The following is a 26,180-nucleotide window of genomic DNA, read 5'->3' on the forward strand; positions in this document are numbered from 1 at the left end:
TGAATTGCGTATTTTTGCAGTGTATTTTTGTGAGCGCTGTCATCTGTTGAACGCAGTTAAGTTTTAATTCCCAAGTGATTCCGGTGAGGACTATGTTTCGCATGAGTTTTTAGGAACAAGGGGTAAAGCAAACATGCTCCACGACTTACTCGGTTGGGTTTTGTGGGTGTTTTGAAAAATGTCCCTTCCTGTGGGGGTGTTTTCCGTTCGATGTGCTCTATTTCCTTAGTAACCGTCGCACTGCTATGGGAGGGACTTCGCTGACATTTTTCAAGTGCAGAGTTGAATGAATTTATTTCCTGGTTGGTCCTGCCCGTCTTCCCGGCACAGACAGCACCTCTGTGTGTGTGTGGACGGAGGATGGTGCGGGCCCTTGTGCAAGGCCCGAGAGGACGCTGTGACCTCTCATCCTGGGTACGTGGCCTCCTCCTCTCTATTCCTCCCCTTTTCTTTTCCCCTTGATTTTCCAGATTTGTCATTACGAGGCCTGAGGTATTCAGCTTTGGGGAAACACCTGAGGTTCGGGGGTGGTGCAGGAGGAACCAGGCTTGGAGGGGTGGCCGTGGTGGCGTGGGGCCCTGCTGGACACTGGTGTTTGGGGCCCTTTCCAGGTGGACGTTCTGTGCACCGTAGGGACGGACGGTAGGGCCATTGCCATAGCCACTGTGACTGGTGGGAGGTGGGGAAGCCCCTGCAAGCCGGAGGGACAGAGCCAAGCCTCACTGAGGGGCAGCCTGTCTGTCTGGAAGGGCCACCTGCCGGCGCTCAGCTCAGGACAGGTGTGCTCTGCCGAGCCTTCCCAGGTTGCTCCGCTCTGTGTTGATCCATTTGACCTGTATATCATGCACCTGGCAGGTGCAGGCGGCATCCTGGGAGCTGAGGAGAGATGGAGAGTGGTCAGTCCCCGTCCTTGTCCAGCGGGGTTATAACATCCTGATTACCACAGAGGGGCTGAAATGGCCATGAGAGCGGCTGAAGGAGCCCCACGGACCTCACCCACCAGGCTGCTGGGCGGCCCCTTCCCCAGCCTATTCGGCACATGTTGGTGGAGACTGCGGGGTCCTGGGCACTGTTCTCGAGAGTGGGGTCCAACAGACCAGACCAGACCCCTGTCCTCTGACCGCTAACCTCCACGTCGGGGTGCTTGGAGAAAGGGTGTCTCAGTTGCGTTTCTAGGGGTTAGGGTTAGTAATTTTACAGGGCTGATGTTTCGTTATAACTTGAACATTGCACAGAAGGAGACTGAGTGTGCAGGAGACATAAACCGTCCATCGAGGACGTGTCCTGGTATGCGTCCCTCCTGCCTCTCTCACACCAACAGATGTCACCCCTAGAAATCCGGAAAGACCATGTTACACTTGTCGTGGGCTGTTGCACACCTGCTGCTGTACCTCGCTTTTAGAGGAGGCGTGTTACAGAATCGGGGCGATACAGACACTAAAGGGAAAATTGTGTTGGCTTTTTCTGTTCTATCCATATCTACCTCAGTCTTTCCCATAATCTTTCAAAATGTGAGCTATAACTTGATTTTTTAAAAGTGAGGTAGCATATGAAACAAAATAAACCCCCCAATGCAGCATCCTTAGCAACAAGTAAAACCTCAGTGCATGGCACTTAGCTCTCTGGATTCCATCAGAAAAAGAGAGCAAATTGTCCAGTGCTTCTGGAAACTGAAAGCTTCCCAGAAAAGGGCAAAGACAGCCAAGCTTTTAGGGCAGGGGGACTTTTGTTTTCGTCTGGCAAGATGAATTCCATTTCCTATAGTTGATAAGGATAATGCATGTGATTAGTGTACCTTAAAAGTTGGTTTAGACTTTGGGATGCTGAAACTGTGTGCATTGGTGATTTTTAAGGACAATGTTTAAATTCTGAGGAAAAAATGTTTGGTTACATTTTTGAGCACTTCAAAACCACCACTTATATAAATCATTTATTTTTTAATTAAAATAAAATTGCCTGCTCAGTACTGAATTTGTTGCTGCACATACATGAAAGTGATCAATTGAATTTCTTAATATAATTAGAGTGCTTCATTAATCTATAAGATCGTCCTTATAATTAGTTGGTATTAGGGATTTTTTTATTTGTATCTATAGGAACAAGGTGAAAACATACACTGTCTGTTCTTTTTCTGTAACAGAGCTCTCCTTTCAGCTGAGTGCTCTGTTTTCTTAAGTCCTTTTTTTTTTTCTCTAGCTTGATGGTGAAAAAAGAGGGATAAGGTAACAATTTCTAAAAATTGGTTACAAATCAATTACGTTGAAGTAATAATACTGGGAAAAGATTTCTTTTTGCTGGTGTTGAAAGTTCATATCGGGTTTCCTTGTTAGCGCCTGGTCCTTTGGCTTCTGACTTTTGCTGCTGGGGTTGCTTTTGGTGTTCCGACCTTTGGTTTCCCTTTCAAGAGTTGTTTGGAAACTGTTGAACCCGAGTCCTGCCCGTGGGCCTTCCTAGGACGGGGCAGGCAGTGGACCTGACTTGGGTCTGCGAGTCTCCCGCTGCTGAGCCCGGGACGGCCTGCGGAACGGGCTGCTGCTTCCGGCATCCGCGTGCTAGGAGGACCCTCCTGGGGAAGGCTGGAGCACGCAGAGCCCCGGGAGACCGGGAGAGGTGCTGGGACCCAGCACAGGCTCCCTGGGAAGCACCCGGGAAAGTGCCCATGGCCTCCGGAGAGCGCCCTGCAGGGCAGGCGAGTGCCCCGGGAATGCTTGTGGGTGTCTCTGCCCCCTCCCTCCCTCCCTCCTCCCTCCTCCTCCCCCCCTTCCCACTTTCCTTCCTTCCCTCCCTTCCTCCTTCCCCCTCCCTCCCTCCCCTCCTCCCTCCTCCCCTCTTCCCTCCCCTCTTCCTTCCTTCTTCTCTCCTTCCTCCCTCCTTCCTACCTTCCTCTCTCCCTCATCCCCCTCCCTCCCTCCATCCTGCCTCTCTCCGTCCTTCCTCCCTCCCTCCCTCCTCCATCTCTCCCTCCTTCCTCCCTTCCTCTCCCTTCCCTCTTCCCTCTACCCTCCCTCCCTTTATCCTTTCTCCCTCCTTCCCTTCTTCCTTCCTTCTTCTCTCCCTTCTCCCTCCCTCCTCCCTTCCTCCCTCCCTCCATCCCCCTCCCTCCCTCCTTCCTCCCTTCCTCCCCCTTCACTTTTTCCTCTCCCCTCCCTCCCTCCCTCCTGCCTCTCTCCCTCCCTCCCTCCTTCCTTGTTCCAAGGTTCTGCTAATCTTGATGTTCCTGCAGGTCATCAGGGACTAACCTCTCTCTCTTGAATTTCCAGAATCTTGCCTGAGGGGAAGGGAGAAGCACCTGAGAGAATCAGCAGCGGCTGAGACCTGGAGAGAGGACGCTGGTGGCCGAGGGCCTGCCTAGGGCCTCGTCGTAGGTGGCGGCCCCTGCACCCCGTGGGACGGCTTCCTCAGCTCCCGGCCATGGCCTCCCTCCTCTGGCTGGACGGCTGATGGGACCCTGTGCCCGTGGATCTGGGAGCAGGACAGGTGGGCGGGGCAGGGACATGGACTCGGGCCTGCGGAGATGGAAGTGACCTGAGCCCCGCCCCAGGCGTCCCCCAGAAGGACAGCTGCAGAGCAGAAGCCGCCTGCCTGGGGAGCAGCATGCAGGAAGCTGGCTTTCAGGCCACAAATGCATTCACAGGTGAGGCTTTTCCACTTCAACTCTTGGTTGGTTACAAAATATCAGAACAACAGAAATGGATGCATGCTTGTGTTTGTGAAGCGAAGCCCATACGGAGTCAAGGGGTTGAGGCTGCTCCGGTGACCGATTTTGGCAAAATAGCGACATGTTTTCCTTCTCTCTCCAAACAGGAATTCAAAAAAGTTGCTGGCATTTTCTGCTTCTGTTTTTGTTGAAGGAAGGCACATGCAATATTCAGAAATATCTGTGGCGTTCCTCCAAGTCCCTGTTCTCCATTGCAAAGTGATGTGCTGGGGACATGATTTTCTTTACGGAATGGGGAAGACTCTCTGAGGAAGATAATTGATTGCTGATGAGTAACTTCTCCTTGTTCTTTAGTTCCTTGCCTCAGATTTGTTGTGTGCAAGCAGTGGTGGGAAGGGGCCCCTTAGAGGAAGGAACCTTGCCATGCTCCCATAAATGAAGTTCCTGGAGAGGCCATGTCTCACAATTGGATATTGATGCAGGGAACCGGTTCCCAGAGCATGGCCCCGGATGCAGGAGCTTTTGAATTCAGGTGCTGGCTCTGTCTCTGAGTCACTTATCCCAGGGAAGTCACTTAGTTTTTATGGTTCTCTGGCTTCTCATTTATAGACTGGGGACCCTGTGGGAACCTGCCCAGATGGGAGCCTCCTCAGGTGGGAGCCTGCCCAGGTTAGAGGTTGCCCAGGTGGGAGTCTGCCCAGGTGGGAAACTCCCCAGGTAGGAGTCTATCCATGTGGGCGTCTGCCCAGGTAGGAGCCTCCTTAGGTGGGAACCTCCCTAGGTGGGAGCCTGCCCAGGTGAGAAGTTGCCTAGGTGGGAGTCTGCCCAGGTGGGAAACTCCCCAGGTAGGAGTCTGTCCATGTGGGCATCTGCCCAGGTAGGTGCCTCCTTAGGTGGGAATCTCCCCAGATGGGGGAGCCCGCCCAGGTAGGAGCCTGCTCAGGTGAGAGAGCCTACCTACCTAGAGGGGAGCCTGCCCAGGTGGGAACCTGCCCAGGTGGGAGCCTCCTCAGGTAGGAGTCTGCCCAGGTGTCATCCTCCCCAGTCTTGTTTTATTGCCCACCCGGAGGGGTAAAAGCTACTGCAGTTGTCACCTTTCCCCCACTGGCTCCTGAGGTTCCCACTCTATTCTTAGGGACCCGGGTGTGTGGCTGGGGTGGTGGGGGCTCCCACACAGGTGGGATCGCAAGGCCACCTCTGCACCCATCTGGCCTGTTCACACTTAGGTGCTCCCGGGTCTAACCACCCCTTGAGCTTGTTCTCAGAGGCCCTTCCAGGCCAGCCCCACGGGCACTGCTCCTTTTGGAGTTCTCTGAACCCCTGGATTCTGCCAGAATTGCTAGTAGTCAGGACGGGGTCTGGTGCATTTTAAGGCCTGGATAATGCCTGCCATTTTGCTGTTACTATCACAGCCGCCTCCCCACCCCCCAACCCTGCCGCAGGGCACGGGACCTGCCTCACCTCCCCACACTTGTTCTGTCATGTGTTGCCCACTGCCCTCTCTTAGCTCCTCCTGGGCGCCAGTTTTCTTAGATTCTTTCAACTCATAGTTTGCCCAAGAACTCTGTTTCATTACAATTTTGCCTCCTCTCAGTTGCCCCAGCTTACCTGAATAAAAAAAAAAAAGTAATTGTGTAACTACAGCTAATATTTTGGGGCCAGACACTAATTGCTTTACCTGAATTAACCCATTTAAACTTCACTGCAACTCTGTGGCAGATATCATTACTCTCATGTTACAGTTGAGGAAACCGAGCTCTCTTATAGCCACATTTTTAGACCTCATTATTTTCTCAGAACACAATTGGCATTTAAATACCTGTCTAAAACCCAGTTATGTTTTTATATTCCAGATTTAGTGTCAGTTGAGTATGAATTCTCAGAGGAAAAACTTCTGGCCACAGATTTTGGGATTATTCCTAGCAGTTTCTTAATAGTCTTTAGAAATGCTTTAGGTCATGCATCTCAATCTTCAGTGTGCGTCTGAATCTCCTGGGGCTTCGTTAAAATGCAGATTCCGAGTCGGGCAAGGCCTGGGGAATCCCGCCCACCCCACCCCATCCTTCTAACAAGCTCCCAGCTACTGGGGGTGATGCTGTCCAGGGAACAACCCCTGGGCATTGGGCCCAATTGGGGGCCTCTCAGCCTTGGCTGTCGGGCTCATCGGGAGAGCTTCCCTGATGCCTGGCCCCACGGCTCGGAAACTGTGATTTCGTTACTCTGCATCGTTAGACCCACTAAATCAGGATCTGCAGCCTAATGAGGTCCCCAGGTGCTGTGTGCAGTAATGCTTTAGAGCACTGATAGCCTGTGCCACGTAGAAGGGGTGTTTGGAGGGGATGGGTGGGATGGGAGAGTAAATTCTCGGGAAAAGAGACTGATTTATCCCATGGTTCCCAAGGATGAGAGACGTAACTAACTGTGCCCATCTTAGAACAAGCCATCAGGTGTGGAATATTGCTGATTTCAGTCGGCAGGTGAGTGCAGCCGCTTCACCTGCCTGCCGGGACTGTGGGCTTAGCTTCCAGACTGGTAGGAAATAACCAGGTGGTAAACTAAAGGGAATTTAAGTATCTGGCCTTCTCTTGAGGCAGTTCCCTGTGGATTTTGTTTGTCATTTTTATCGCTTTCCTGATTTTCTCATCTTTCTTGGCCCACATAGTTTGGAAAAGTTACTTATGCTAAAACATAGAAGGACAGATCTTTGATCTCTGCCCAAGCAACTGGTTAAATCTATACTTCTGTTTTCTTTTTTAGTTTTTCTTTAATTTTTATTGGAGTAAAATATACATAACTTAAAATTGGCCACTGTGGTCATTTTTTTAGTGTACAATTCAGTGGCATTAAGTACATTTACAAAGTTGTGCAAATACACATTTACCAGTATCTCCTTCAAGCACTTTCTCGTCACCCGAAACAGAAATCTTCAAGCAGTAACTCCCCGTCCTCTCCTCCCCCAGCCTCTGATAAACCCTATTCTACTTTCTTCTGTCTGAATTTGCCTGTTCTAGGTGCATCATACAAGTAGAATCATACAAAATTTGTCCTTTTGTGTCTGGCTTATTTCACTTAGCCTAATATTTTCAAGGTTCATCCCTGTTGTAACATTGTATCAGAACTCCATTCCTTATATGCCTGAATAATATCCCATTGCATTTTCAATACCACATTTTGTTTATCCATTCATTGTTGATGGACGCTTGGATTGTTTCCACCTTTGAGCTATTAATGTCCCTACTTTCATATCTGATTGTAGGAATTGACTCTTTTTTTGTTGTTCTTGTGAGTCTGGCTAAGTATTTTTCAATTTTACTGCTCTCTTCAAAGAACCAACTTTTGGTTTCATTACTTTTTTCTATTGTTTTTCTATTCCTTATTTCATTTATCTCCCTTCTAATCTTTATTATTTCCTTCCTTCTGCTAGCTCTGTGTTTAGATTGTCCTTCTTTTACTATCTTGTTAGGATGTACCGTTAGGTTATTGATTTGAGGTCTTTCTTCTTTTTTAATGTAAGCATTTACAGCTATGAATTTCCCTCTCTGCACTGCTTTCTCTGCATATTCTAAGTTTGGCTAGTTTGTATTTATGTTTTCATTTTGTTTCATTCCATTGGGATCAGGAAAGATACTTTGTATGGTTTTGATATTTTTAAATTTATTGAGACTTGTTTTGGGACCTGACATAAGGTCTGCCCTGGAGAAGGTTCCACCTGCACTTGGAAACATGTGTGTTCTAATGTTGTATGGAGTGTTCTGTGGGTGTCTTTTGGGGTTTTGTTCGTTTGTGGTATTGTTCAAGGACTCTGTTTCCTTATTGAGAAAAGGTTTTCTACGCATCACTGACAGTGGAGAATTGAAGCATCTGTTTGTTATTGTGGAACCACCTGCATCTTCCTTCAGATCTGTCAATTTCAGCTTTGTTTATTTGGGGGTTCTGTTAAGTGTGCTATGATTATAATTGTTATATTTTCCTGCTGGATTGATCCTCTTATTCATACATAATGTTCTTCTTTGTCTCTTATAACCTCTTTTTTAAAAATTTCAAGTATATTTTGTATGACAAAATACAGCCATCCCACCTCTCTTTTGGCTCTTATTTGCATGGAGTATTTTTTTCCATCCTTATATTTTTAACCTCTTTCAGTCTTTGTCTCTCTACTATAGACAGCATATAGATGGATCATGTTTTTGTTTTTGTTTTTTTTTAATTTTTAACCAATCGGCCGGCCAATCTCTGCCTTTTTTTTTTTTTTTTTTGGTGGGGGGAGGCGGTAGGGTTAATCCAATTATATCTAAAATAATTACTGCTATGGAAGGGTTTACTTCTGCCATTTAGCTGTTTGTTTTCTGCATGTAATTTTTGTTTTGTTCTTCAATTCTTCTGTTACTTCTTTTCTCTTGTATTTAGTTGATTTTTTTGCAGCATACCATTTTGACTTCCTTCTTCTTTCCTTTTCTATATGTTTTTAGTTATTTTCTTAGTGGCTACCTTGGGAATTAAAATTGACATCTTAAACTTAAAGCATTCCAGTAGTACAAAAATACTTTGCTCTTATACAACTCATTATATTGTTATTGCCTCAGATTGTGTGCCCATTAACATAAATTTGTAGTTATTGTTTTATGCATTTTCATTGTAAATCATGTAGGAAAAAGAGAAGTTACAAATCAAAAGTACAGTAACAGTGGCTTTTATATTTATCTGTGCAGTTACCTTTAATTGTGTTCTTTATTTCTTCTTATGTCTTCAACGGGAGTGAAAGAGACTAGGGCCACCACCTTACGTGATTTGCTCTTCTTATGCTTTTTGACTTTAGCCTTTTCTTATCCCAGGGCAGTGAAAGATGCTAATGTCTCAGTTTCTGGAACTGAAGATGCAGCAATACTGCTGATTCTGTGAGCTAATGGAAGAGTCTTGGCTTAGATGTGTTAAATGGTGAAGAGGTGGAGATTCTTCCTTGGCTTTAAATATGAAGTTCTAGGGCAAGGTGAAAGTCACCAAGCAGTTAATCATACTTCTACTTAAAGAAATTTGTCACTCTGTATTTTACGTGTCCACTCTCTTCAGCGAGAGCCTCCTAATTTCTGTTTTTGAAGAGTTTAGGTTACAGTCTGGCTGGAGGGGGCGCCGAGGGAGTTGCTGTGAAGCTCTGTCTTTGTAGTGAGCATGTGGCTTCTGTCGATTGTGTGCCCCTAGGTTGTCTTGGACTAACAGAAATTACTGCAGTAAGTGGTGGAAATCTGGAAGGGCTGCCCCCAGGCCTCTGGGTCTCCTGAGACCCAGCCCATCTTTTACGTTTTGCTTTTTGTGGAAATGTAGGTATATATTGCAGATTTAACTTCCTAATTATGGTTTTCTTAGGCTAAATGTAGGCTAATTGTTGCATGGAGGAATTGATGCATTGTTTTCAATTTTCAGAACACATGTAATTTAGAAATGATTTTAATCATCTAAGTATTACTATTTTATAGCAAAAACTTGATTTTTCCTGTCCATAAGGATATCTGCTCATTGTAAGAAAAGGAGGAAAACACATAAAAGTAGAAAGATTACCCGTGCAGTCTTGCCATATAAAGCTCCCCCACTGCTGACATTCTGGTTGGGAATGTTTTCCTGTGCAAACTTTTTCTTACAGAACTGTGTTCATAATGTATATTCAATTTAATAACCCGATCATTCCCTTTTAACATATATTATGAACATTTTTTATGTTCTAGCAAGTTCTTTTTTAAATATAATTTAAAACTGCTGCATAATATTCTTTTATGTACATGTACCTAAATTTTTAAATTACGTTCTTATTGTTGAATATTGTGGTTGTTGACAGTCTTTGCCTTTATTAGAAAAATCTTTGATGAATGCCGTTGTACATAAAACTTTTTCGATGTATTGGATTATTTTCATAGGATAAACTCCTAGAGGCAGAATTATGGGGTCAAAAGGTACGACCTTTATTACAGTTTATGATGGAATTTTCAAAGCGGTTGGTTGATAACTTTTGAGGTGACTGTGAAAAAAAGTTTATTTCAGTTGTCTGTTGCCTGTTGAGAGTTGATGTGTTCAAAACTGGTGTCTGTTTCCTCACCTCACCTATGAAATGGCCTTGTGCTTGCCTGCCTTACAAGCTTGTCCTGTGACTAGTAGGTATTTGTAAAGAGCTTTGCAACACACTGCTGAGAAGCCTGCTGTAGTTCCCTGCCTGTGACACAGTGCTATTACATTTGGGCAAGCAAAAACTTGAGGAATTAGTGTTTGCTTATCATTCTCTTAAATTGTCACAGTAATTCTGTTTTTTCAATGGAGTTTGAATCATGGACCATAACTTTCTAGTTATGAGATCAACTAAAGGAATATTTGTTAAGCCTAAACAAACAAACAAAAAAAGCTTAAAACTTGAAGGTCTCAAGTTCACAGTTTTTGTCCTTTCCGGTGGTTTTTCTGCCTGGCTTTGATGTAGATGGATAGACTCCCCAAGATAAGACCGTGTTGTAGAAATAAACCCCAAAGGACTCTGAGCAGAGGGAAATGAGGATCTGTACAGCCTCCATCGAGAGCACCTTAGTGGTGATAAGATTTCACCTGAGGATTACCCTACTCTCATGTGACTTGGAAAACAACCAGCCTTAAATCTCACCGTGCACATTCTGAAGAAACTGATTTGAGAGTCTGCCTCCTCTCTGTCCTCCACACCAGCCTTAGATACCGAAAACTTATGCACAATTAATTTTCTTAGGCTCTTTGAATCATTTCACATTAGGGGAAACATTTAACCTTGGATAGGTAGGTAAGTGCACCAAATTCCTGTAGAATGTACTCCGAGTCTTTCATGTGGAAAGGATAATCAGACCTAATTGTTAAATAAATTAAGGGTATTTCACTGAAAAAGGAGAAGGTTGAGAGTTGAATTAATAGTCATCTAGTGTTTGAAAGAGAGCAATTTTATGGATGCTACTGACCAGGTTTTCTTTGTCCCTAATGACCAAAGAGGGAAAATCACTTGAATTGAGCTGTTGGGGATGCCTTTTTTTCCCTGTGGAATTCTTGAATGATATCTGGAGCACCCGGAAGCCTGCGCGGGTGGGACGTGGTCTCACCTGGAACCGTGATCGTGGACTGGAGCTATACCTGGGGGCTGCGTGCTTGTCCCAAGGGCTCTGGCCAGCCAGGCAGCTTCTGAACCTGCCCTTCCTGCCACTGGACCTTCGGCTGATTGCCCAGAGTTTGGTCTTGATGGTTGCCATGGTGTATGGGCGGCAGCCCATCTATGGAAGTCCTGAGCTGCACTTTCCACCCTTTCTGCTTGCTTTAGGAGATATTAAAGGGGCAGGCAATGGATTCATGGCCAAATTCTGGAGGAAGAAAAATGAGTTCCTTCACTGTAAAACTTTTCAAAGTCTTTAAGGTGGGAACATGCAATGCGAAGGTCCAAAATGGTAGACAGTGGCTAGCATTTCCTGAAGTTATAAGACCTTGAAGACTTTTTAGACAGAAAACTATCGAAGGACAGCTCTCTACAAGAGGTGCTCTTGGAAGAGCTGTTCCACCCCTGGGTTGCTCTGCCCTCTTTCCACCCCCATCGCCAAGATGGCAGCTCAGGCTGGACCAGTGCAGTAGCCTCCTGAAGGGGTGCTTTGATTGAGCGAATATTTATCAAGCTCCTGTCAAGCCCACGTGGAGCACTTGCAGAAGACAAGAATGGGTGAGACTGTCCCTCTTCCTGCCTCCATTCTCTCCTCTCCAGCACTCTAATATTCTTTGAAGTGCAGTTTTAGTTGTAGCTCTCCCTTGCCCAAAACTTTCCGTGGCTTCTACTTGGAGCCCACCCCCCTCAGCCTGGGTCCAAGGCCCCCTCCTCCTGCTGTGATGACTTCCTGGACAAAGCATCACTGGACAACGTCTGCGCTTTTGATCTCGATGCCATGGCTCGTGTTCTCTCATCTTAGCCTCTCTCCTTCCATCTCCCATGAAATCTTTTGTGATGCTGACGAGAGAGCTGGCAGAGCCCACGGAAGGCCAGACTCTCTTGCTACTAACAACGTAAGAGACGTAATGATGATCACTAGTGACTGTGACATCCAAAGTGCTTGTGCCTGAGGGATATTCAGTTTACCAAGAACATGAGCTGCAGTGTGTGCTGTTGGTTTCCATGTTGCCCTGTTTGGGCATCTACTCCTCAGTTACAAAACCTAATCTTCTTAATAACACTGTTTCTATGTGTAAATAATACAGTACTTAGTACTTTGTTAGTCCAGTAAGCCCCGCATTTATCTCCATTTTCTTTCCCATAATCGTCTACACCATTTCCAGGGTTTTCCTATAAGACAAATAAAATTATCTTTTTCAGAGGCGTTACAGTAGCCATGTCTGAGGAGTGTACAATAACCATTTCAAATAAGGACAAGAAATAATTTGTGTTGCCTGAAATTATATTTATTTTATGGTTACTTAAATATGTACAGCATAAAGATAGCCATGAACACCTTATTTTTACAGCTCTTGAGTACTATAACCTTCTAAATTAAATATTATAAGAATGATACAGTTAAAAACATTCAAATTAATATTTAACCCAAAAGATGATTTTGTTTTGTGGAAATCTTCCACTTCCCAGCTCTTTTATTTACGAGTAGAACGTCAATGGGAACAGTTGAGTGGTGATGATTACTCATTGTTGGACTTTCGGGGATACACAGGGATCAAGACCAGTTGACGTGATGGTTTTGGCAACCAGCGCTGGTTTTAGATGAATTCCTTAGCGTTGAATATCCAGGTCATTTTGAGGCTTGGGCATTGAAGTTATCCCTGAAATGGAGCCATTTAACTTGCAGAAATCAGACTGGTCGATGCAGAAATCTGCTTTCTTTCACATGTGATCTCCTGTATTTCTTTCTTGGATCCTAGACTCTTGCTATATTTGCACACAGATGTTTCTAGAATCCTTGCTCTTGAATTCTCTTGGGCTTGCCCTTACAGGATGAGCTCAGAAACCAGTGCGAGCATTGCCTCCAGCAGAAAACATGGTAACCCCATCCCCACTGGTTCCCGGCTAAAGAACTTTGGACAACTTAGCTAATGTCTCTGAGGCTCAGTTTTTCCAACACCAAAATGGTAAAGAGGGCCTCTTGAAGATGTTATTTTTAGTTAAGATGTGGCCTAACTAAACCAGGATGGGTCTTACTCCTTATTGCTGGAGCCTTCTAAAGGGAAGAAACTGGAAGCCAGAAATTGGAGAAGGCTTCTCAGGAAGAAGCTGGGGATTGGCGGAAACCAGAAGAGCCCATGGAAGGAGAGGCCGTCACCACGTGACAGGAGGCAGAGCTGCAGGCCACGGAACCCGAGGATGGCACTGAGGATGGCAGCCAGCACCGGGCACTGCAGACCCTGGGAGAAAGCACGGCCTGAGGAGACCTTGGCTGCGGACCTCTTCTAGACTTAACACCGTGAGCCAATGAACTCCCACTGTTTAAGTCAGCCATAGCAGCCCTGACAGAATAAGAGGTGCACGAAGACCAGTGCTTCAGAACTCACGCTCTGTGTCTCCTGGTCTGGTTTGTCTGGCCTGGAGCGCCGGACCCTCCAGGATCCCAGCAGGGAGCCAGGACCCCAGGCCCTGGGCTCACAGTTGGGGGGGGGGGTGCTCCTTCTGCCCCTTGGATGATGCGGGAGCTCAGGCCCCTCCTGCAGGAGCAGATTAGGACCACGCTGGTGTGATGTGCAGACTTACGTTTCCTTTTGTGATAAAATTTCAGAAATCGAGGGAGTGTTCTTTGCCCTTTGGTAGTTATGTTATCGTTGATCTCAACATGCTGTATTCCTAGTGCTGACAGCAAGATAAAAGATGAATGAGTATCCGCCACTGCAGACGCTTTTATATGTGCTTTCTCATATGATCCTCTCATGGCCTGTGAGGGCTGGGCCTCCCCCAGGTGTACAGGTGAGGGGACAGTGCAGGTATGAGGAGGCACTGCTGCTGTCCCTTCCCCGCCCCATCCTGCTGGCTCCAGACGTGTGGGTCCCCTGGGCTGAGCTGAGCGTATGCAGTTCACCATAGGCTCAACTTCCACCCCTCCGTGGCTACTTGGCCTCTGGGCTGTCATCACACGGCTTTGGCCTCCTGTCGTACTGTTCAAGAGACAGAACGTGCTGGCAATGTTTTCCTTACCTCCATATCTGCAGGGCTGGTGAGGGCTCTAGGCCTGGGTGGGTGCTGCATGTGGATTGGCTCCTGGGGTCTCCTCAGCCGGCCTGCCCCAGCATCAGGTTCACCGGAGGGCAGGGATCTGTGGTGAGGTCGGAGATGCTGGCAAATGGGAGTTTAAGCCAAAATAAAATCCCGGGAGTGGGTCCCTTGGGGTCTCCTGCCCAAAGATCCTGTGGTGACTGGGGCTGGTGCATGGCTTCCAGATATGGCGCGTGGCCTTGGCAGGATGGAAGGAGATGGGCGCACAAGAAGGGGCCCCTGAGGCTGTGATAGACCCCATGAGTGTCCCAGCTGACCAGCTTTCCAGAAGTGTCACAGACATGTGACCACGCACGGAGTGGCCATCCAGGAGCCTCCCTCCCAGTTGCTGGTCCAGAGCCTCGGGCATCTCCCAGCACGATGTTGTTTCAGTCCTTTCTTGTCCTCAACCACGGTCTACCTGGAACCCCCCTGCATCCAGCCATCTCAGGCCACTGGTGCTGGGGTCTGTTTCTGGCTCCCGGGTGGGCTTTGGCCTGAGCTGCCTGGGTCCGGACTCCTGCCTGGTGCCTGGCTGCAGCCTCCCCGCCCGTCCCAGGGAGCCACGTGGCGTCGGGGTGTTGATGAGCCGGAGTGTGTGACGTCGCCGTGCTGTCCTGCATGGCCACAGGCCGGTTCTGCGTATGGAGCACGAGGCCCCCGGCCCCCGACCTCCACTGTCACTGCCTTGGACATCGTCCACTCTTGACAGTGACTGGGAGAGGCCTGGGGCATGCAGCAGCTGTCGTTTGCTGGCATTCTGGGGCCTGATGTGCACAATCACAGTGAGATTGCGGCCCTGTGAAGCCGGTGCCATGTGGGGCCCCCTGACAGGTGGGGCCCGGGCCACTCCAGGGTGCACCTTGGTTAAGACATGCATCAGGTGAGGACCTCCGGCCTCCAGGGTAGCAGAGGGCTGCCGGCACCTTCGCCTGCCGAACCCCAGCTGTCCTCCAGTTGTGCTTCCCTTCCAGCTTGTGATTGTTCGCAGAGGCCTGATCCACGAGCCTTCTTTGGTTATTTTTGAAACATTTTTATTTCATTGTGGTAACATATAGAACATAAAACTGACCAATTTAACCTTGTATGCGTGCACTTCATTGAAACATTTTTATTTCATCGTGCGCTTCATTGAAACATTTTTATTTCATCGTGGTAACATATAGAACATAAAACTGACCAATTTAACCTTGTAAGCGTGCACTTCATTGGCATTAAGTGCATTCACCGTGTCGTGTCGCGTCGCCACCATTTCCAGAATGTTCTCGTCACCCCTAACGGCACCTCTCCACCCGGGCCCCTCCCCTGGTAACCATAACTCTGCTTTCCGTCTCTGTGAGTTTGCTTATTCTAATTATTGCTTATCAGTAAGATCATACGGCTCTTGTCCTTTTGTGTCTGGCTTATTTCACTCAACATGATGTCTCCAGGTTTCATCCATGTTGTTGCGGGCATCAGGACTTTCCTTGACAGAGCTGAATAATTCCCATTTTATGGATACCCCACATTGTATTTAGCCATTCATCTCTTGATGGACACTTGGGTTGCTTTCACCTTTTGACAGCTGTGAATAACGTTTCCACGAACATCGACGAGCAAATGTCTGCTGGAGGCCCCGCTTTCAGTTCTTTGGGGTACACACCTAGACGCAGGATTGCTGGATCATACGGTATTTTTGCATTTAATTGTCTGAATGACCCCTGAACTGTTTTCCACCGGGGAGCTCCAAACATTTAGGTTCTCCACTGTCCTGTTTGTGGTGCAGCCTGATGTGCCAGAAACTGCCCAACCACTGGGGTGGTTTTCCAGCTGGTGGGCTTTCACAAAATCCTTTTTTATTTTTGCTTTAGAAAGCAGAGGCTGCACCACAGCAGAAGCCTCTGGCAAGTCGGACACACCGGTCATCTTTTGGGGTCAGGGAGGCTGCTGCCTCCTCGTTCTGGTCTGCTCGCCCCTAGTGGGAGGCCCTGCTTCCCCTTCTGGGGCCCCTTGTCTGCTCCCTGGGGATCATACTGCACATGGAGAGTTGAGGAAGCTGCCAGGACAGGAGGGGGCCTGCAGCTCTCTGGGCATGGCATCGCCTGGCCTAGGTTTCCTTTCCTGTAGAATCGGAACCACGATACGTGCCCCTAGGGCTGCCGTGATTATGGAATGACACAGGTGCCAGCTGGGTGTGCCAGAGAGCACAGGGCTGGAGGTGGCTCCTCCTGGGTTGGACCTAGCTCTGTGCAGTCCCCGGAATCTTCCAAGGCCTCAGTGCAGAGCCAGGCCATCCAGGTGAGCCCTCTGCAGCCAGGCCCCTTTTCTGTGCTCTGTCCCCCTTGATTCTGGGTGCCTTGGGCTCAGTCACAAGGGTCAGTGTGCACAGGGAGGCAAAAGGAACTCAAGCCCAGCATTTGGCTGCTTATGGGCAGTGTGGCCCTGTCCTGGCGGTGGAGGTGCCGGAAGCTGCAGGCCCAGGTGGGCTATGGGGCTGCAGACAGACCAAGCCTGCTGGTTCTGTGTCCATGCGTCCGCAGAGGCTTGTGAGTTTTCAAGTCACAGCACAGGTCCATGCCCAGTGCACACCTCCAGCGTTTATCCAGTCTTGAGCACCTTCACCTGTTATATTTTTGTGGGTTGGGTGGGAAGGTTATTATTTGGTCAAAGCCATTTCCTAATGTGAAATATTAATGTGTTGGTATAAGAAATTCCTGTAACCTGAGGGAAAAGCGAAGCTGGTGACGTGCACATTGCGGCTGCTTGTTTTCCTAGTGGTCCCCCAGCTCCGCCTGTGTCCTTCAGGCCACCACTGTCCCCCCAGCCCTGCCCTCAAGGGCGCCCTGGCTGCTTCTTGTCACCCCCTCTGCCTGCCCCTGCAGCTTCCCCAACTGTGTCGTGATGCCCCCTGGAGACACGGCTTCTCCTCCGGCAAGGCCATCTGAGCCCAAGGGTGTCGGGGAGCTCAGTGGCACGGTGAGGACCCTGCCCTCGGGGCCGGGCCGCCCTCTGCCCAGTTGGGGCGCACCTTTGGCACACTTCTCACATCTCTGAAACATTCCTCGTCTGTAAAATGGGGAGGGTTTAGATGCCTACTCTACTGGATAGAGACAAAGACCACAATGTTATAAAAGCCTGTGACAAGTGGTTTGTAAATTTTAAAATGCATTGCATTGCTCTCTAATGTTTTGAGGCCTGAGAGCCCTTGCCTCCGAGTTACTTGCTAAGGAAAAGGGTGACCACAAACCCTGTGTGTGCCTATGTAATTAATTGTGCCTCCTTTCATTCTCAGAGTTGTCCAAGTTTGGGTGATAACGTATGTACAATCATCTATGTCTGGATAATGCATCAACTAAGAGGAGGATCTTTTCTGGCTCTGAGTAGTTGCCAAGGCTCTGGGGCCACCTTTACTCTTGGCATTGTCTTTGCAACACCTTTGGGTAAAGATGGCTTTTGTAGGAATGGGGGCATCTCCTATTCAATGAAAGGTTTGTAATTGGAACATGAGCTGATAATACAGTGTGGTGGGAAGGGTGCTACACTGACAGTTGGGCCAGCTGGAGTTTGAACCCTGCTCCTTTGCTGTCTAGTTGGGTGGTCAATGAGTTACTCTCTTCAGACTTGTCTCTATCTCTAAAATGGGGGACATTACCCACCTCCTGGGGTCATCTTCAGATTTGAACAGGGCTGTGATTATCAGAACTATGATTTAAATAGGGCCGTTGGCAGCCGCAGCTGTATGCACCGATTAGCACCCCTATCCACTGAGCTCCGGGGGGAGTCGGCCAAGGCCACGAGAGTCCAGGTTTCATCATATTCCCTCTTCCCCGTGGATATTCTTGGTCCTGGCTCACAGTCTTTTTAATTTTTTTTTTCTTTTTATCTCAAAGGCAAGCACACTTCTTTTGAGCATAAAGAATCTATTCCCTTTTGCTGAAAGCCAGAAATGCGGCTGAGAGCTAGAACACCTGTCAGCATGCAAAAGAGTGGAGGGTGGTGTTGGTTAAGACCCGAAATAAAAACACACACACACCAGAGTCAATATGTGTACATTATAAATGTAGTTTTTCCAAAAACTTGAAATAATCTGCAAATAATAAACAGAATAAGTTTAGCCGGTGGGATGTTATTTTCTTGCCAGAGATTGTGTTGTGTGAAAAACCACTGTAGGCTTTGTAGGTGGTTGTGGATTTCAGGCAGCTGTGAGATGACAAATGTGAGATAGGAACAACTGAAACCAGGTTTATATTTACATCTTTTTGGGGAACAGACTTTTCGTTTATCTTCCTTAAAAATAAAAGGCTTGCCAAATCACGTTATTGAAATGTTAGAGCCTCTCAGCAGAGAGAGGAATTGCATGTTCATGAAGTAAGGTCTCGGTGGATACTGGAGAGTGAAGGAGTAAATTAAGTCTTCACTTAGCAGCACGGAGCAGAGTAAGGTCTCGCCCCGTTCCTTCCCTCGTTAAACACTGGCCCTGAGTAACAATCACTGTTTAAGTCTTTGGTGACTGCTCTGTGCTGCTAAGTGAAGACCTAATTTACTCCTTCACTCTCCTGTATCCACCGATCTCCGGTTCTGGTCTGGACACTGCATCGGGCAGCAGGAATGGACAGTGAGCCTGCAGGGAGCTGGAAGCCCGAGCTCCAGCCCAGGGAAGTGAGTGAGCAGTTATAGAGTCACTGGGGAACCTTCCAGGCTGTGGGCTGACACTGGAGTGTCACCAGGACTCATTTGGGGCCATTGGGGAAGGGCTGTCCTGAGAAATGACTTGTAAACAGAGCTCACAGCTAGGGTTTGGCCATCTGAGAGGGTGGGGTGGAATTAGGAGGGCATCCCGGGGAGATTGGCAGCCAAGCAATGGCCCAGGGGAGAGAGAGGAAATTGGAAAGGGGCCAGAGTTTGATATGGGGGTGCAGAGACTAGATGGAGGGGCGAGCAGAGCCAGGCAGTGCAGTGGGCATGGAAAGAAGGCGTGAGACTTGAGAGACGGTTCAGAGCAGGTTCTGTTGAACGGATGGTTAACTGGAGGGAGGGTGTGAGCAGAAAGCAGGAGTTAGCTCCAAAGCTCAGAACTGCTGCTGGAGCCCTGGGAAGGACACCTGAGCCAGGTGATGCCAGTCACGGTGGAGGAGGAGATTTGGGAAGTGGGTGTTGTGTGATTCTTGGCCTCATGGAATCGAGGTGCTGTGGGCATCTTGGTGGGAAATCTGGCATGCTTTGGGACATGGGTCTACCCTGAGCTGAGGCCACAGAACTGGACGGAAGGACTGGCTCAGTTATATGTGGATTGCACATGACCCACAAGCGCTCACCTACTTCCCGCCCCCTGCAGCCTGTTTCCGGGAACAAGGAGCTGTGTTCTGGCTTGCTAATGCTGCCATTATGCAAAATACCAGAAATGGATTGGCTTTTATAAAGGGGGTTTATTTGGTTACAAATTGACAGTCCTAAGGCCATAAAAGTGTCCAAACTAAGGCATCAACAAGATGATACCTTTACTGAGGAAAGGCTGATGGTGTCCAAAACACCTCTGTCGGCTGGGAGGGCATGTGGCTCATGTGTGCTGGTCTTTTGCTCCTGGGTTGTATTTCAAAATGTTTTTCTCCAAAATGTCTCTGGGCTTCTGTCTCTCTTAGCTCCTGTCTCTCAGCTCCCGTGCATCCTTGCTTGTTCTCCCAGGACATTTCTCTCTAAGTGTCTGGGGGTCCTCTCTTAGCTTCTCCAGGGCAAACTCTTATCTTCATCTCTTAGCTTAGCATCTCCAAACGTCCTTCTGTCTGCATCTGCAAGCGTCTGGGTCTGTGTGGCTCTTGGGCTTTCCTAAGTACTCCAGTAAACTAACCAAGACCCACCCTGAGTGGGTGGGGTCCACACCTCCATGAAAATAACCCAATCAAGAGTGTCTCCCACAGTTGGGTGAGTCACATCTCCGTGGCAACACTCAGTCAAAATGTTCTCCCCAATCAAGACTAATAAGTCTGCCCCCCACAAGACTGCGTTAAAGAACATAGCTTTTGTGGGAGACATAATAGATTCAAACCAGCACAGGGCTGTGTCACTCCACTTTGGACTCTGCCCACTCGGAGCTGTTTCTCGGCCTCCTGCCACCTTCTCCATGTCTCTTCAGCCCCCACCCTGTTGTTGCGGATGTTTTGCCACAGGGAAGGTCAGGCTCTGCCTCCCTTGGTGTTGGAAATCTGTTCACAGTAGTCTGCAAGTTCACTGATTATTCTGTTGGCTCAACTCTGCTGTTGAGCCCCTCTAGGAAATTTACTTCAGCTATTGTACTTTTCAGCTCCAGAATTTCTATTTGGTTCCTGTCTATAATTTCAGTCTCTTTATCAATATGCCCTACTTGTTCATACATCATCTACTGTCTGTGGACCAGGAGCCTGCCTCACCCCACTTCTGTCCCCACTGAGCTGCTTCTTGGCCTCCTGCCCCCAACCCCCAGTCTCCTCAGTCCCCACCCCAATCTTGGGGGCCATTTCCCACAGGGAAGGTGGTTCCTGCCTTCCTTGGTGCTGCATCCAGGCTGCCCAGTGCTGTCTGACCCCACAGTCAGCTCCCAGGCACCCACAGGTGCAGATATCATGGGGCTGAGATCACTAGCAGGATATTAATTAACACAGTGTATGAATTTGAGAGAAAAGCAAAAGTTAAATTCTGCTCTATCTTTCCTGCCAAGAGGTCCACCCCTCACCACATCCTCAGGAGTAAAGCGCCTCCCTCCTTGTAAACTCCGTGCCTTCTTCCAGGAAATACTGCTTCCTATTCATGGTTTCACCTGAGACGTGCCCTCTCCCCTCTCTGGAGCTGCCCGCAGGCCACATTGGTCCCCACTGTCAGTGTCCTGGGGTTTGAGTCACTTAGAAAAGCTTTGCTTGGAGCTAGCTGGCACCCCCAGGGTGTGGGCACCCTGGCCCACTCCCTCCCAAAGCCTCCTGGCCAGGGGAATGAGCTGAGCGCCCTGTTGTCCCAAGACCCCAGTTCTCCTGGGGGACTTCTGCACTTCTCATACCCACCGACCTGTCCCCAGGCCCAGCGCCTTTTTGTCCTGGAGGCACTGAAGCCTTGAGCATCCCTTGGCTTGCACTGGCCTGGCTGCCATGCTCTGTGTGCGGCCTCTGCCATTTCTGGCTTCTGGAACTTGCCTAGAGGCCATATGTGTGCACGGAGGAGAACCCTTGAGTGTGGTTTCCTGCAAAGGGGCCGCCCACTGCCTGTGCACAGAGACCCGAGCAGCTTTGTTACCTCGGGCAGGAACACGGTTTCATCTTGTCTCTGGTTGCTCTGCCTGGAAGCGACAGTTTCTCTCACAACGGGATGTTTTCACTGAACAACAGTCGAGGCTCAGTGAATGCAGTTATGGAGGGATGGTATGTGGCCTGGGAAGGAGAGACGCCTAGGGCAAGAGTTCAAACACCAGTATTTAAGGGTGATGCACACCCGGGGTCACAGTCCAGGCAGGTGCACAAGGCGGAGACGAGTGAGTGTGCATGTGTGTGTGCATGGGAAGGAGGAGAAGAATTGGGATTGACTTGTGCCTCTCAAGGAAACATGTTCGGATCCTGATCCTGCCTGTGGATGTGCACTCGTTTGTACACAGGAGCTTTGAAGATGGTGTCAGTGCAGATGAGGCCGAGCTGGACGAGGATGAGGCCTGACCGATGAGACTGGGGTCCTTTTAGGAAGGGGAGAGCTGATTATGGCAGAGAAATCGCGGACCCCATCTTGGGCCCAGGAGCACCATGGCGGGAAGGTGCTCCTTTAGGAAGAAGCAGGGCCCGGCCCACTCCCCAGTCTCGTGCCTCCAGAGCTAGGGTTTACACCACGAGCAGTGGCGGTGGCACTCTGTTACAGCAGCCCTGGAAAGCTAGGATGGGGAGGAGGTAGAGACGGGGATGTGGGCTGCATTTTATAAGAGGTATGGTGGAAAGGCTAAAGGGAGATGTGAGTGAAAGAGATGCAGAGAGCAGGCTGCTGGTGTTGGATATATTCCGTTATATGGAATCGTGGGGGACATGGGTCGCAGTGAAACACGAGACGGCCATGTCATAAGGGATAGAGGGAGGGAGGGGAATACACTGTTACTAGGTCCTGTGCCACCCGTGAAGTGGGACTGAGGTTAGTTGTAAATGTACATGGAAACTCTAGGGCGACCAGTAACAAAAAAAAGTAAAAAACAAGTGTGATGAATATGCCAAGAGAGGAGAGAAAATGCAAGCATGCTCAATGAAAGCCAGAGAAAGCAGAAAAAGAGTGGAAAGAAAGCAACAAAGAATTAGGGCAACAAATGGAAAACAGTTGCAGATACGGTAGATATGAATTGGACGGTTTGGATAATTGCTTTAACTGTGAATGGTCTAAATATGCCAATGAAAAGACAGAGAGTACCACAGTGGCTATAAAAACCAAGCCCTAACTACATGTTGTCTACAAGAAATCCACTTTAAATAAAAAGACACATGCTCTAAAGCTTAATATCAGCAACATGATCGATTTCTAAATAATTTATTAATTTTGAAAATGTATTTGCTTTCTGAGGGATGGGACACTTTGCCAACTGCAGTGGTACTCTCTATATTTTTGTAGTAAATATGGATCACGTTAAATGTATCTCCTCCTGCAGATGTTTGGCCTGGACTTAGAGATTCTAATTCAACTTTGGAGTAATTGGCATGGAAGGTCCTGGAGACTGGAACCATTTCTACAGCTGCAAGCTGAAAGAGAGGGAGAAAATGAATCAGATTTGAAAAGAAAAGAATGTATCAGTCGTATTTGGCCCTGGGACATAACAGATATAACCTTCATTCCTAATCCTTGAGATACTTGAGTATATGCCTCCCATTTTGGAGTAGATTTATTTGGAAATGAGGGAACCTTTAAAAGAAACAGCTCATTCTGGCATTCTTTCCCATCTTCTATTTTCACGGCTCCTCAACAGAACATAAATATTTGCCTGTGCATTGAAATTCCAAAAAAAAAAAAAAAAAAAACAGTAAAATAAATTGATGCAATTTCTACAGGATTCTTGAAATGAAGGCTGAAATACTTTCCCACTATTCATGATCCTGTCCATTCATTTACTCACTGATGTTCAATTGTAATTGAATCATTATTTAATTACTTCCATGGACAAGGCTTTCTGCTGACATGGTTATGAGAAGAAGGAGAACCGTGCTTTCAAAACTCACTGTTGACAGCCACTTGGAACATCGAGTCAGCCAAGGAGAAGGAGCAGGGGGAAGGCTGGGATCAAGAAGTGCAGTCTGGAATTGTACCAAGCAAAGGAACAACCATCAGGGCTTATTGCTGCATTTGATTTGCAGTAAAAAAGTTGCCTGTTGAGAGGCAAAACTGGAGGCCATCCCATGAGAATAATAAGATCCTCTGCTAACAATAAATAAATAAATATAAAGACCCAGATAGATTAAGTGTAAACGGATGGAGAGAGCTCTAATATGCTAACAGTCACCAGAAGAAAGCTGGACTGGCTATAATAATTTCAGACAAAAAGATTCCTAAGCAAGGCAAATTATCAGAGATTAAGAGGGCATTTAACATAATGATAACAGGGTCAATTCTCCAGAAGACAAAACAATCCTGAATGTGTTCATGCCTCCCAACAGTATGTGAGGCAAGACTGATAGAATGGATCGCTAGGAGAAATAGATCCATTCTCATCACTAGAGATGTCAGCTCTCTTCTTTCAGTAACTGACAGATCCAGCAGGCAGAAGATGAGTGAGGATAGAGCTGGACCAAACAGCATCATCCATCGACCGAATCTAATTGACGTTTATAGAATACTTCAACAAGAGCAGGTGCTCATTCTTCTCAAGCTCATGTGGGACATGCACCAAGGTAGATCATGTTGTGGCCCACAAAACACAGTTGAACAAATGTAAAGGAATAGGAATCATAATGGACGTAATAGCATAAACTAGAAATCAACAATAGCAAGACAGCTGGAAAATTCCCAAATATAAGGAGATTAAAAAACATACTTCTAAATAATACATGGGTTAACAAAGAAGTCTCAAGAGAAATTAAAAGATATTTTGAACTAAATGAAAGTGAGAATACAGTTTGTCAAAATTGGCGGGGTGCAACAAAGTGGTGCTTTGGAGTGTTGGATGCTGTTCTGGTTTGCTAATGCTGCCATTTTGCAAAATACCAGAAATGGATTGGCTTTTATAAAGGGAGTTTATTTGGTTACAAAGTTACAGTCTTAAGGCCATAATAGAGTCCAAACTAAGTCATCAACAGTGGGTACCTTCACTGAAGGAAAGCCAATGGCGTCCGGAAAACCTCTGTTAGCTGGGATGGTGCGAGGCTTGCGTCTGCTTGTTCCCAGGTTGTGTTTCAAAATGGCTTTCTCCAAAGTGTCAGCTTTCAACGGCCGTCTTCAAAATATCTCTTTAAGCTGCAGCTCTGAAACGTAACTCTTAGCAGGCTCTCCAAAATGTCACTCTTAACTGCTCTGAGGTCCTCGTCTGTGAACTCTTTTATATGACTCCAGTGATCCAATTAACAGCCACCCTGAATGGGCGAGGTAACACCTCCATGGAAATTTTCCAGTCAAACATTTCACTCACAGTTGATTGAGTCACATCTCCATGGAAACAATCCAAGGATTCCAACCCAATCAACACTAATTCCAAGCTAATCTGTCCCCACAAGATTTCATCAAAGAACATGGCTTTTTCTGGAGGACATAATATATACAAACCAGCACATTCCACCCCTTGGGCCCCCAAAAAACATATTCTTTCCAAGTACATAATAGATTCATCCCATCACAATATCACAAAAACTTAAATCATTTCAGTAGCAATAGGTAAGTACAAGATCCCATCAAAATTATTTACAGGTGTGGTCTGTCCTAAAGCAAAATTCCCCTCTGGCTGTGGACCTGTGAAACTTAGAACAAGTTATCTGCTTCCAATATACAAAGGAGGGACAGTCATAAGATAAACATTCCCATTGCCATAAGGAGAAACATAAGGAAAACAAGGTTTAAGGGACCAAAACAATTCCTAAAACCCTCAGGGTAAACTCCATTAGATTTCAAAGTCTGAGAGTTATTTGTCAAATGATGTTTCATCCTTGGGGCTTGAGACAGCGGCAGTCCCACACTTTCCAAAGGCCTATGTGACAGCCGTTTTCTCTCCAAATGCTGGGGTGAATGCTCCAACATATTCACACATTGAGAAGACCACCTTCTTCTCGGCCTCACCCTCCGCAAATGTTGGGGTGCCACCCGGACTCTGTCCTTCTGGGGCAAAGGCGCTCCCCTCTCTGAACAGTTGGGTGGTGGCCAGGCTCTCCCCAATCCTTGAGGAATGTGCTCCACCCTCTCTGGGGCCTGGAGTGGCAGAACTCTTCCAGATTATTGAGACGGAAGGCCTGCCCTCAACCTCCGGGGCAAACTCACCCTTTCCATGTGCATGGGTTGCTCTGCTCTTTTTGCCCGAGATTTCTTAACTCCAGACATCAATTTCCATGATTCTGTCCTTGAAATTTTTCCTTCAATTTGTTCCTTTTCCATTCCCTCCAGTCCAGACGAGCAGTGACTCCATCTATACAGATGTTGCAAAAATCTCATTGGCGTGGCATGAAGCTCACGGGTCAAAACTGTCAGACAATAGGACTTTCCACAAATCCTTTCTGGATAACTCCATCGCCAATCCTGGCTTGGACTGAAATGGTGGTCAAGTTCCATGTTTGGTTAAATCCTCATGTGGGGCTCTAGCTTCTGGGAGCCCAGAATTTTCCAAACTATAAGTTTCTGGTTTTTTTTTACCCAAGAGTTCATTTCTCAGCTTATCTCTGTCCTCTCGCATTTTACCATAAGCTGCAAGAAGCCAGGCCACATTTTCGATATTTAGTGTTGGAATTTCTTCAGCTAAGTATCCCAGCTCGTTGGCTTTCAAATTCTGCCTTCTGTCTGACACTGGGATTCAATTTTGCCAAATTGTCTGCCACTTTAAAACAAGGATCGCCGTTCTTCCAGTTTGCAGCAACACATTCATCATTTCTGCTTAAGGCCTCATCAGAAGTATCTTGAGAGTCCGTATTTCCACAAACAGTCTTTTCAAAGCAGTTTAGGCCTTTTCTATCAAGCTCCTCACAATTCTTCCAGAATCCTGCCCTACGAAACTTGGACTTATGCATCCCCACAGTTGCATGAGACACGTTTATAAAATCTCATATTTACAGATATCTCTTGTTGGTTCTGTTTCCCTGGAGAACTAATACATTTCCTTTCCCTGTGGAGGAAAGAGCTCTTCGCAACCACTTCAACCATAGTAACCCT

At 47.4% G+C, this 26,180-nt stretch overlaps 1 protein-coding gene across 3 annotated transcripts in view; it reads left to right on the forward strand.

Annotated features, from left to right (window-relative positions):
* Positions 1-26,180, forward strand: part of LDLRAD4 (low density lipoprotein receptor class A domain containing 4) — a 422,280-nt gene that overhangs the window by 154,315 nt on the left and 241,785 nt on the right. For 2 of the 3 annotated variants that reach the window (XM_037805579.1, XM_037805577.1), the window contains exon 3: positions 3,261-3,634. In XM_037805579.1, coding sequence (XP_037661507.1) covers positions 3,595-3,634 — 40 coding nt within the window. In that variant the 5' untranslated portion in view covers positions 3,261-3,594. Of the gene's footprint in view, positions 1-287; positions 415-3,260; positions 3,635-26,180 lie in introns of those variants that run through there. The other variant, XM_037805578.1, reaches the window with a different exon arrangement.

Source organism: Choloepus didactylus, chromosome 16 (genome assembly GCF_015220235.1).
Source record: "Choloepus didactylus isolate mChoDid1 chromosome 16, mChoDid1.pri, whole genome shotgun sequence".
Classification (NCBI taxonomy): Eukaryota; Metazoa; Chordata; class Mammalia; order Pilosa; family Megalonychidae; genus Choloepus; species Choloepus didactylus.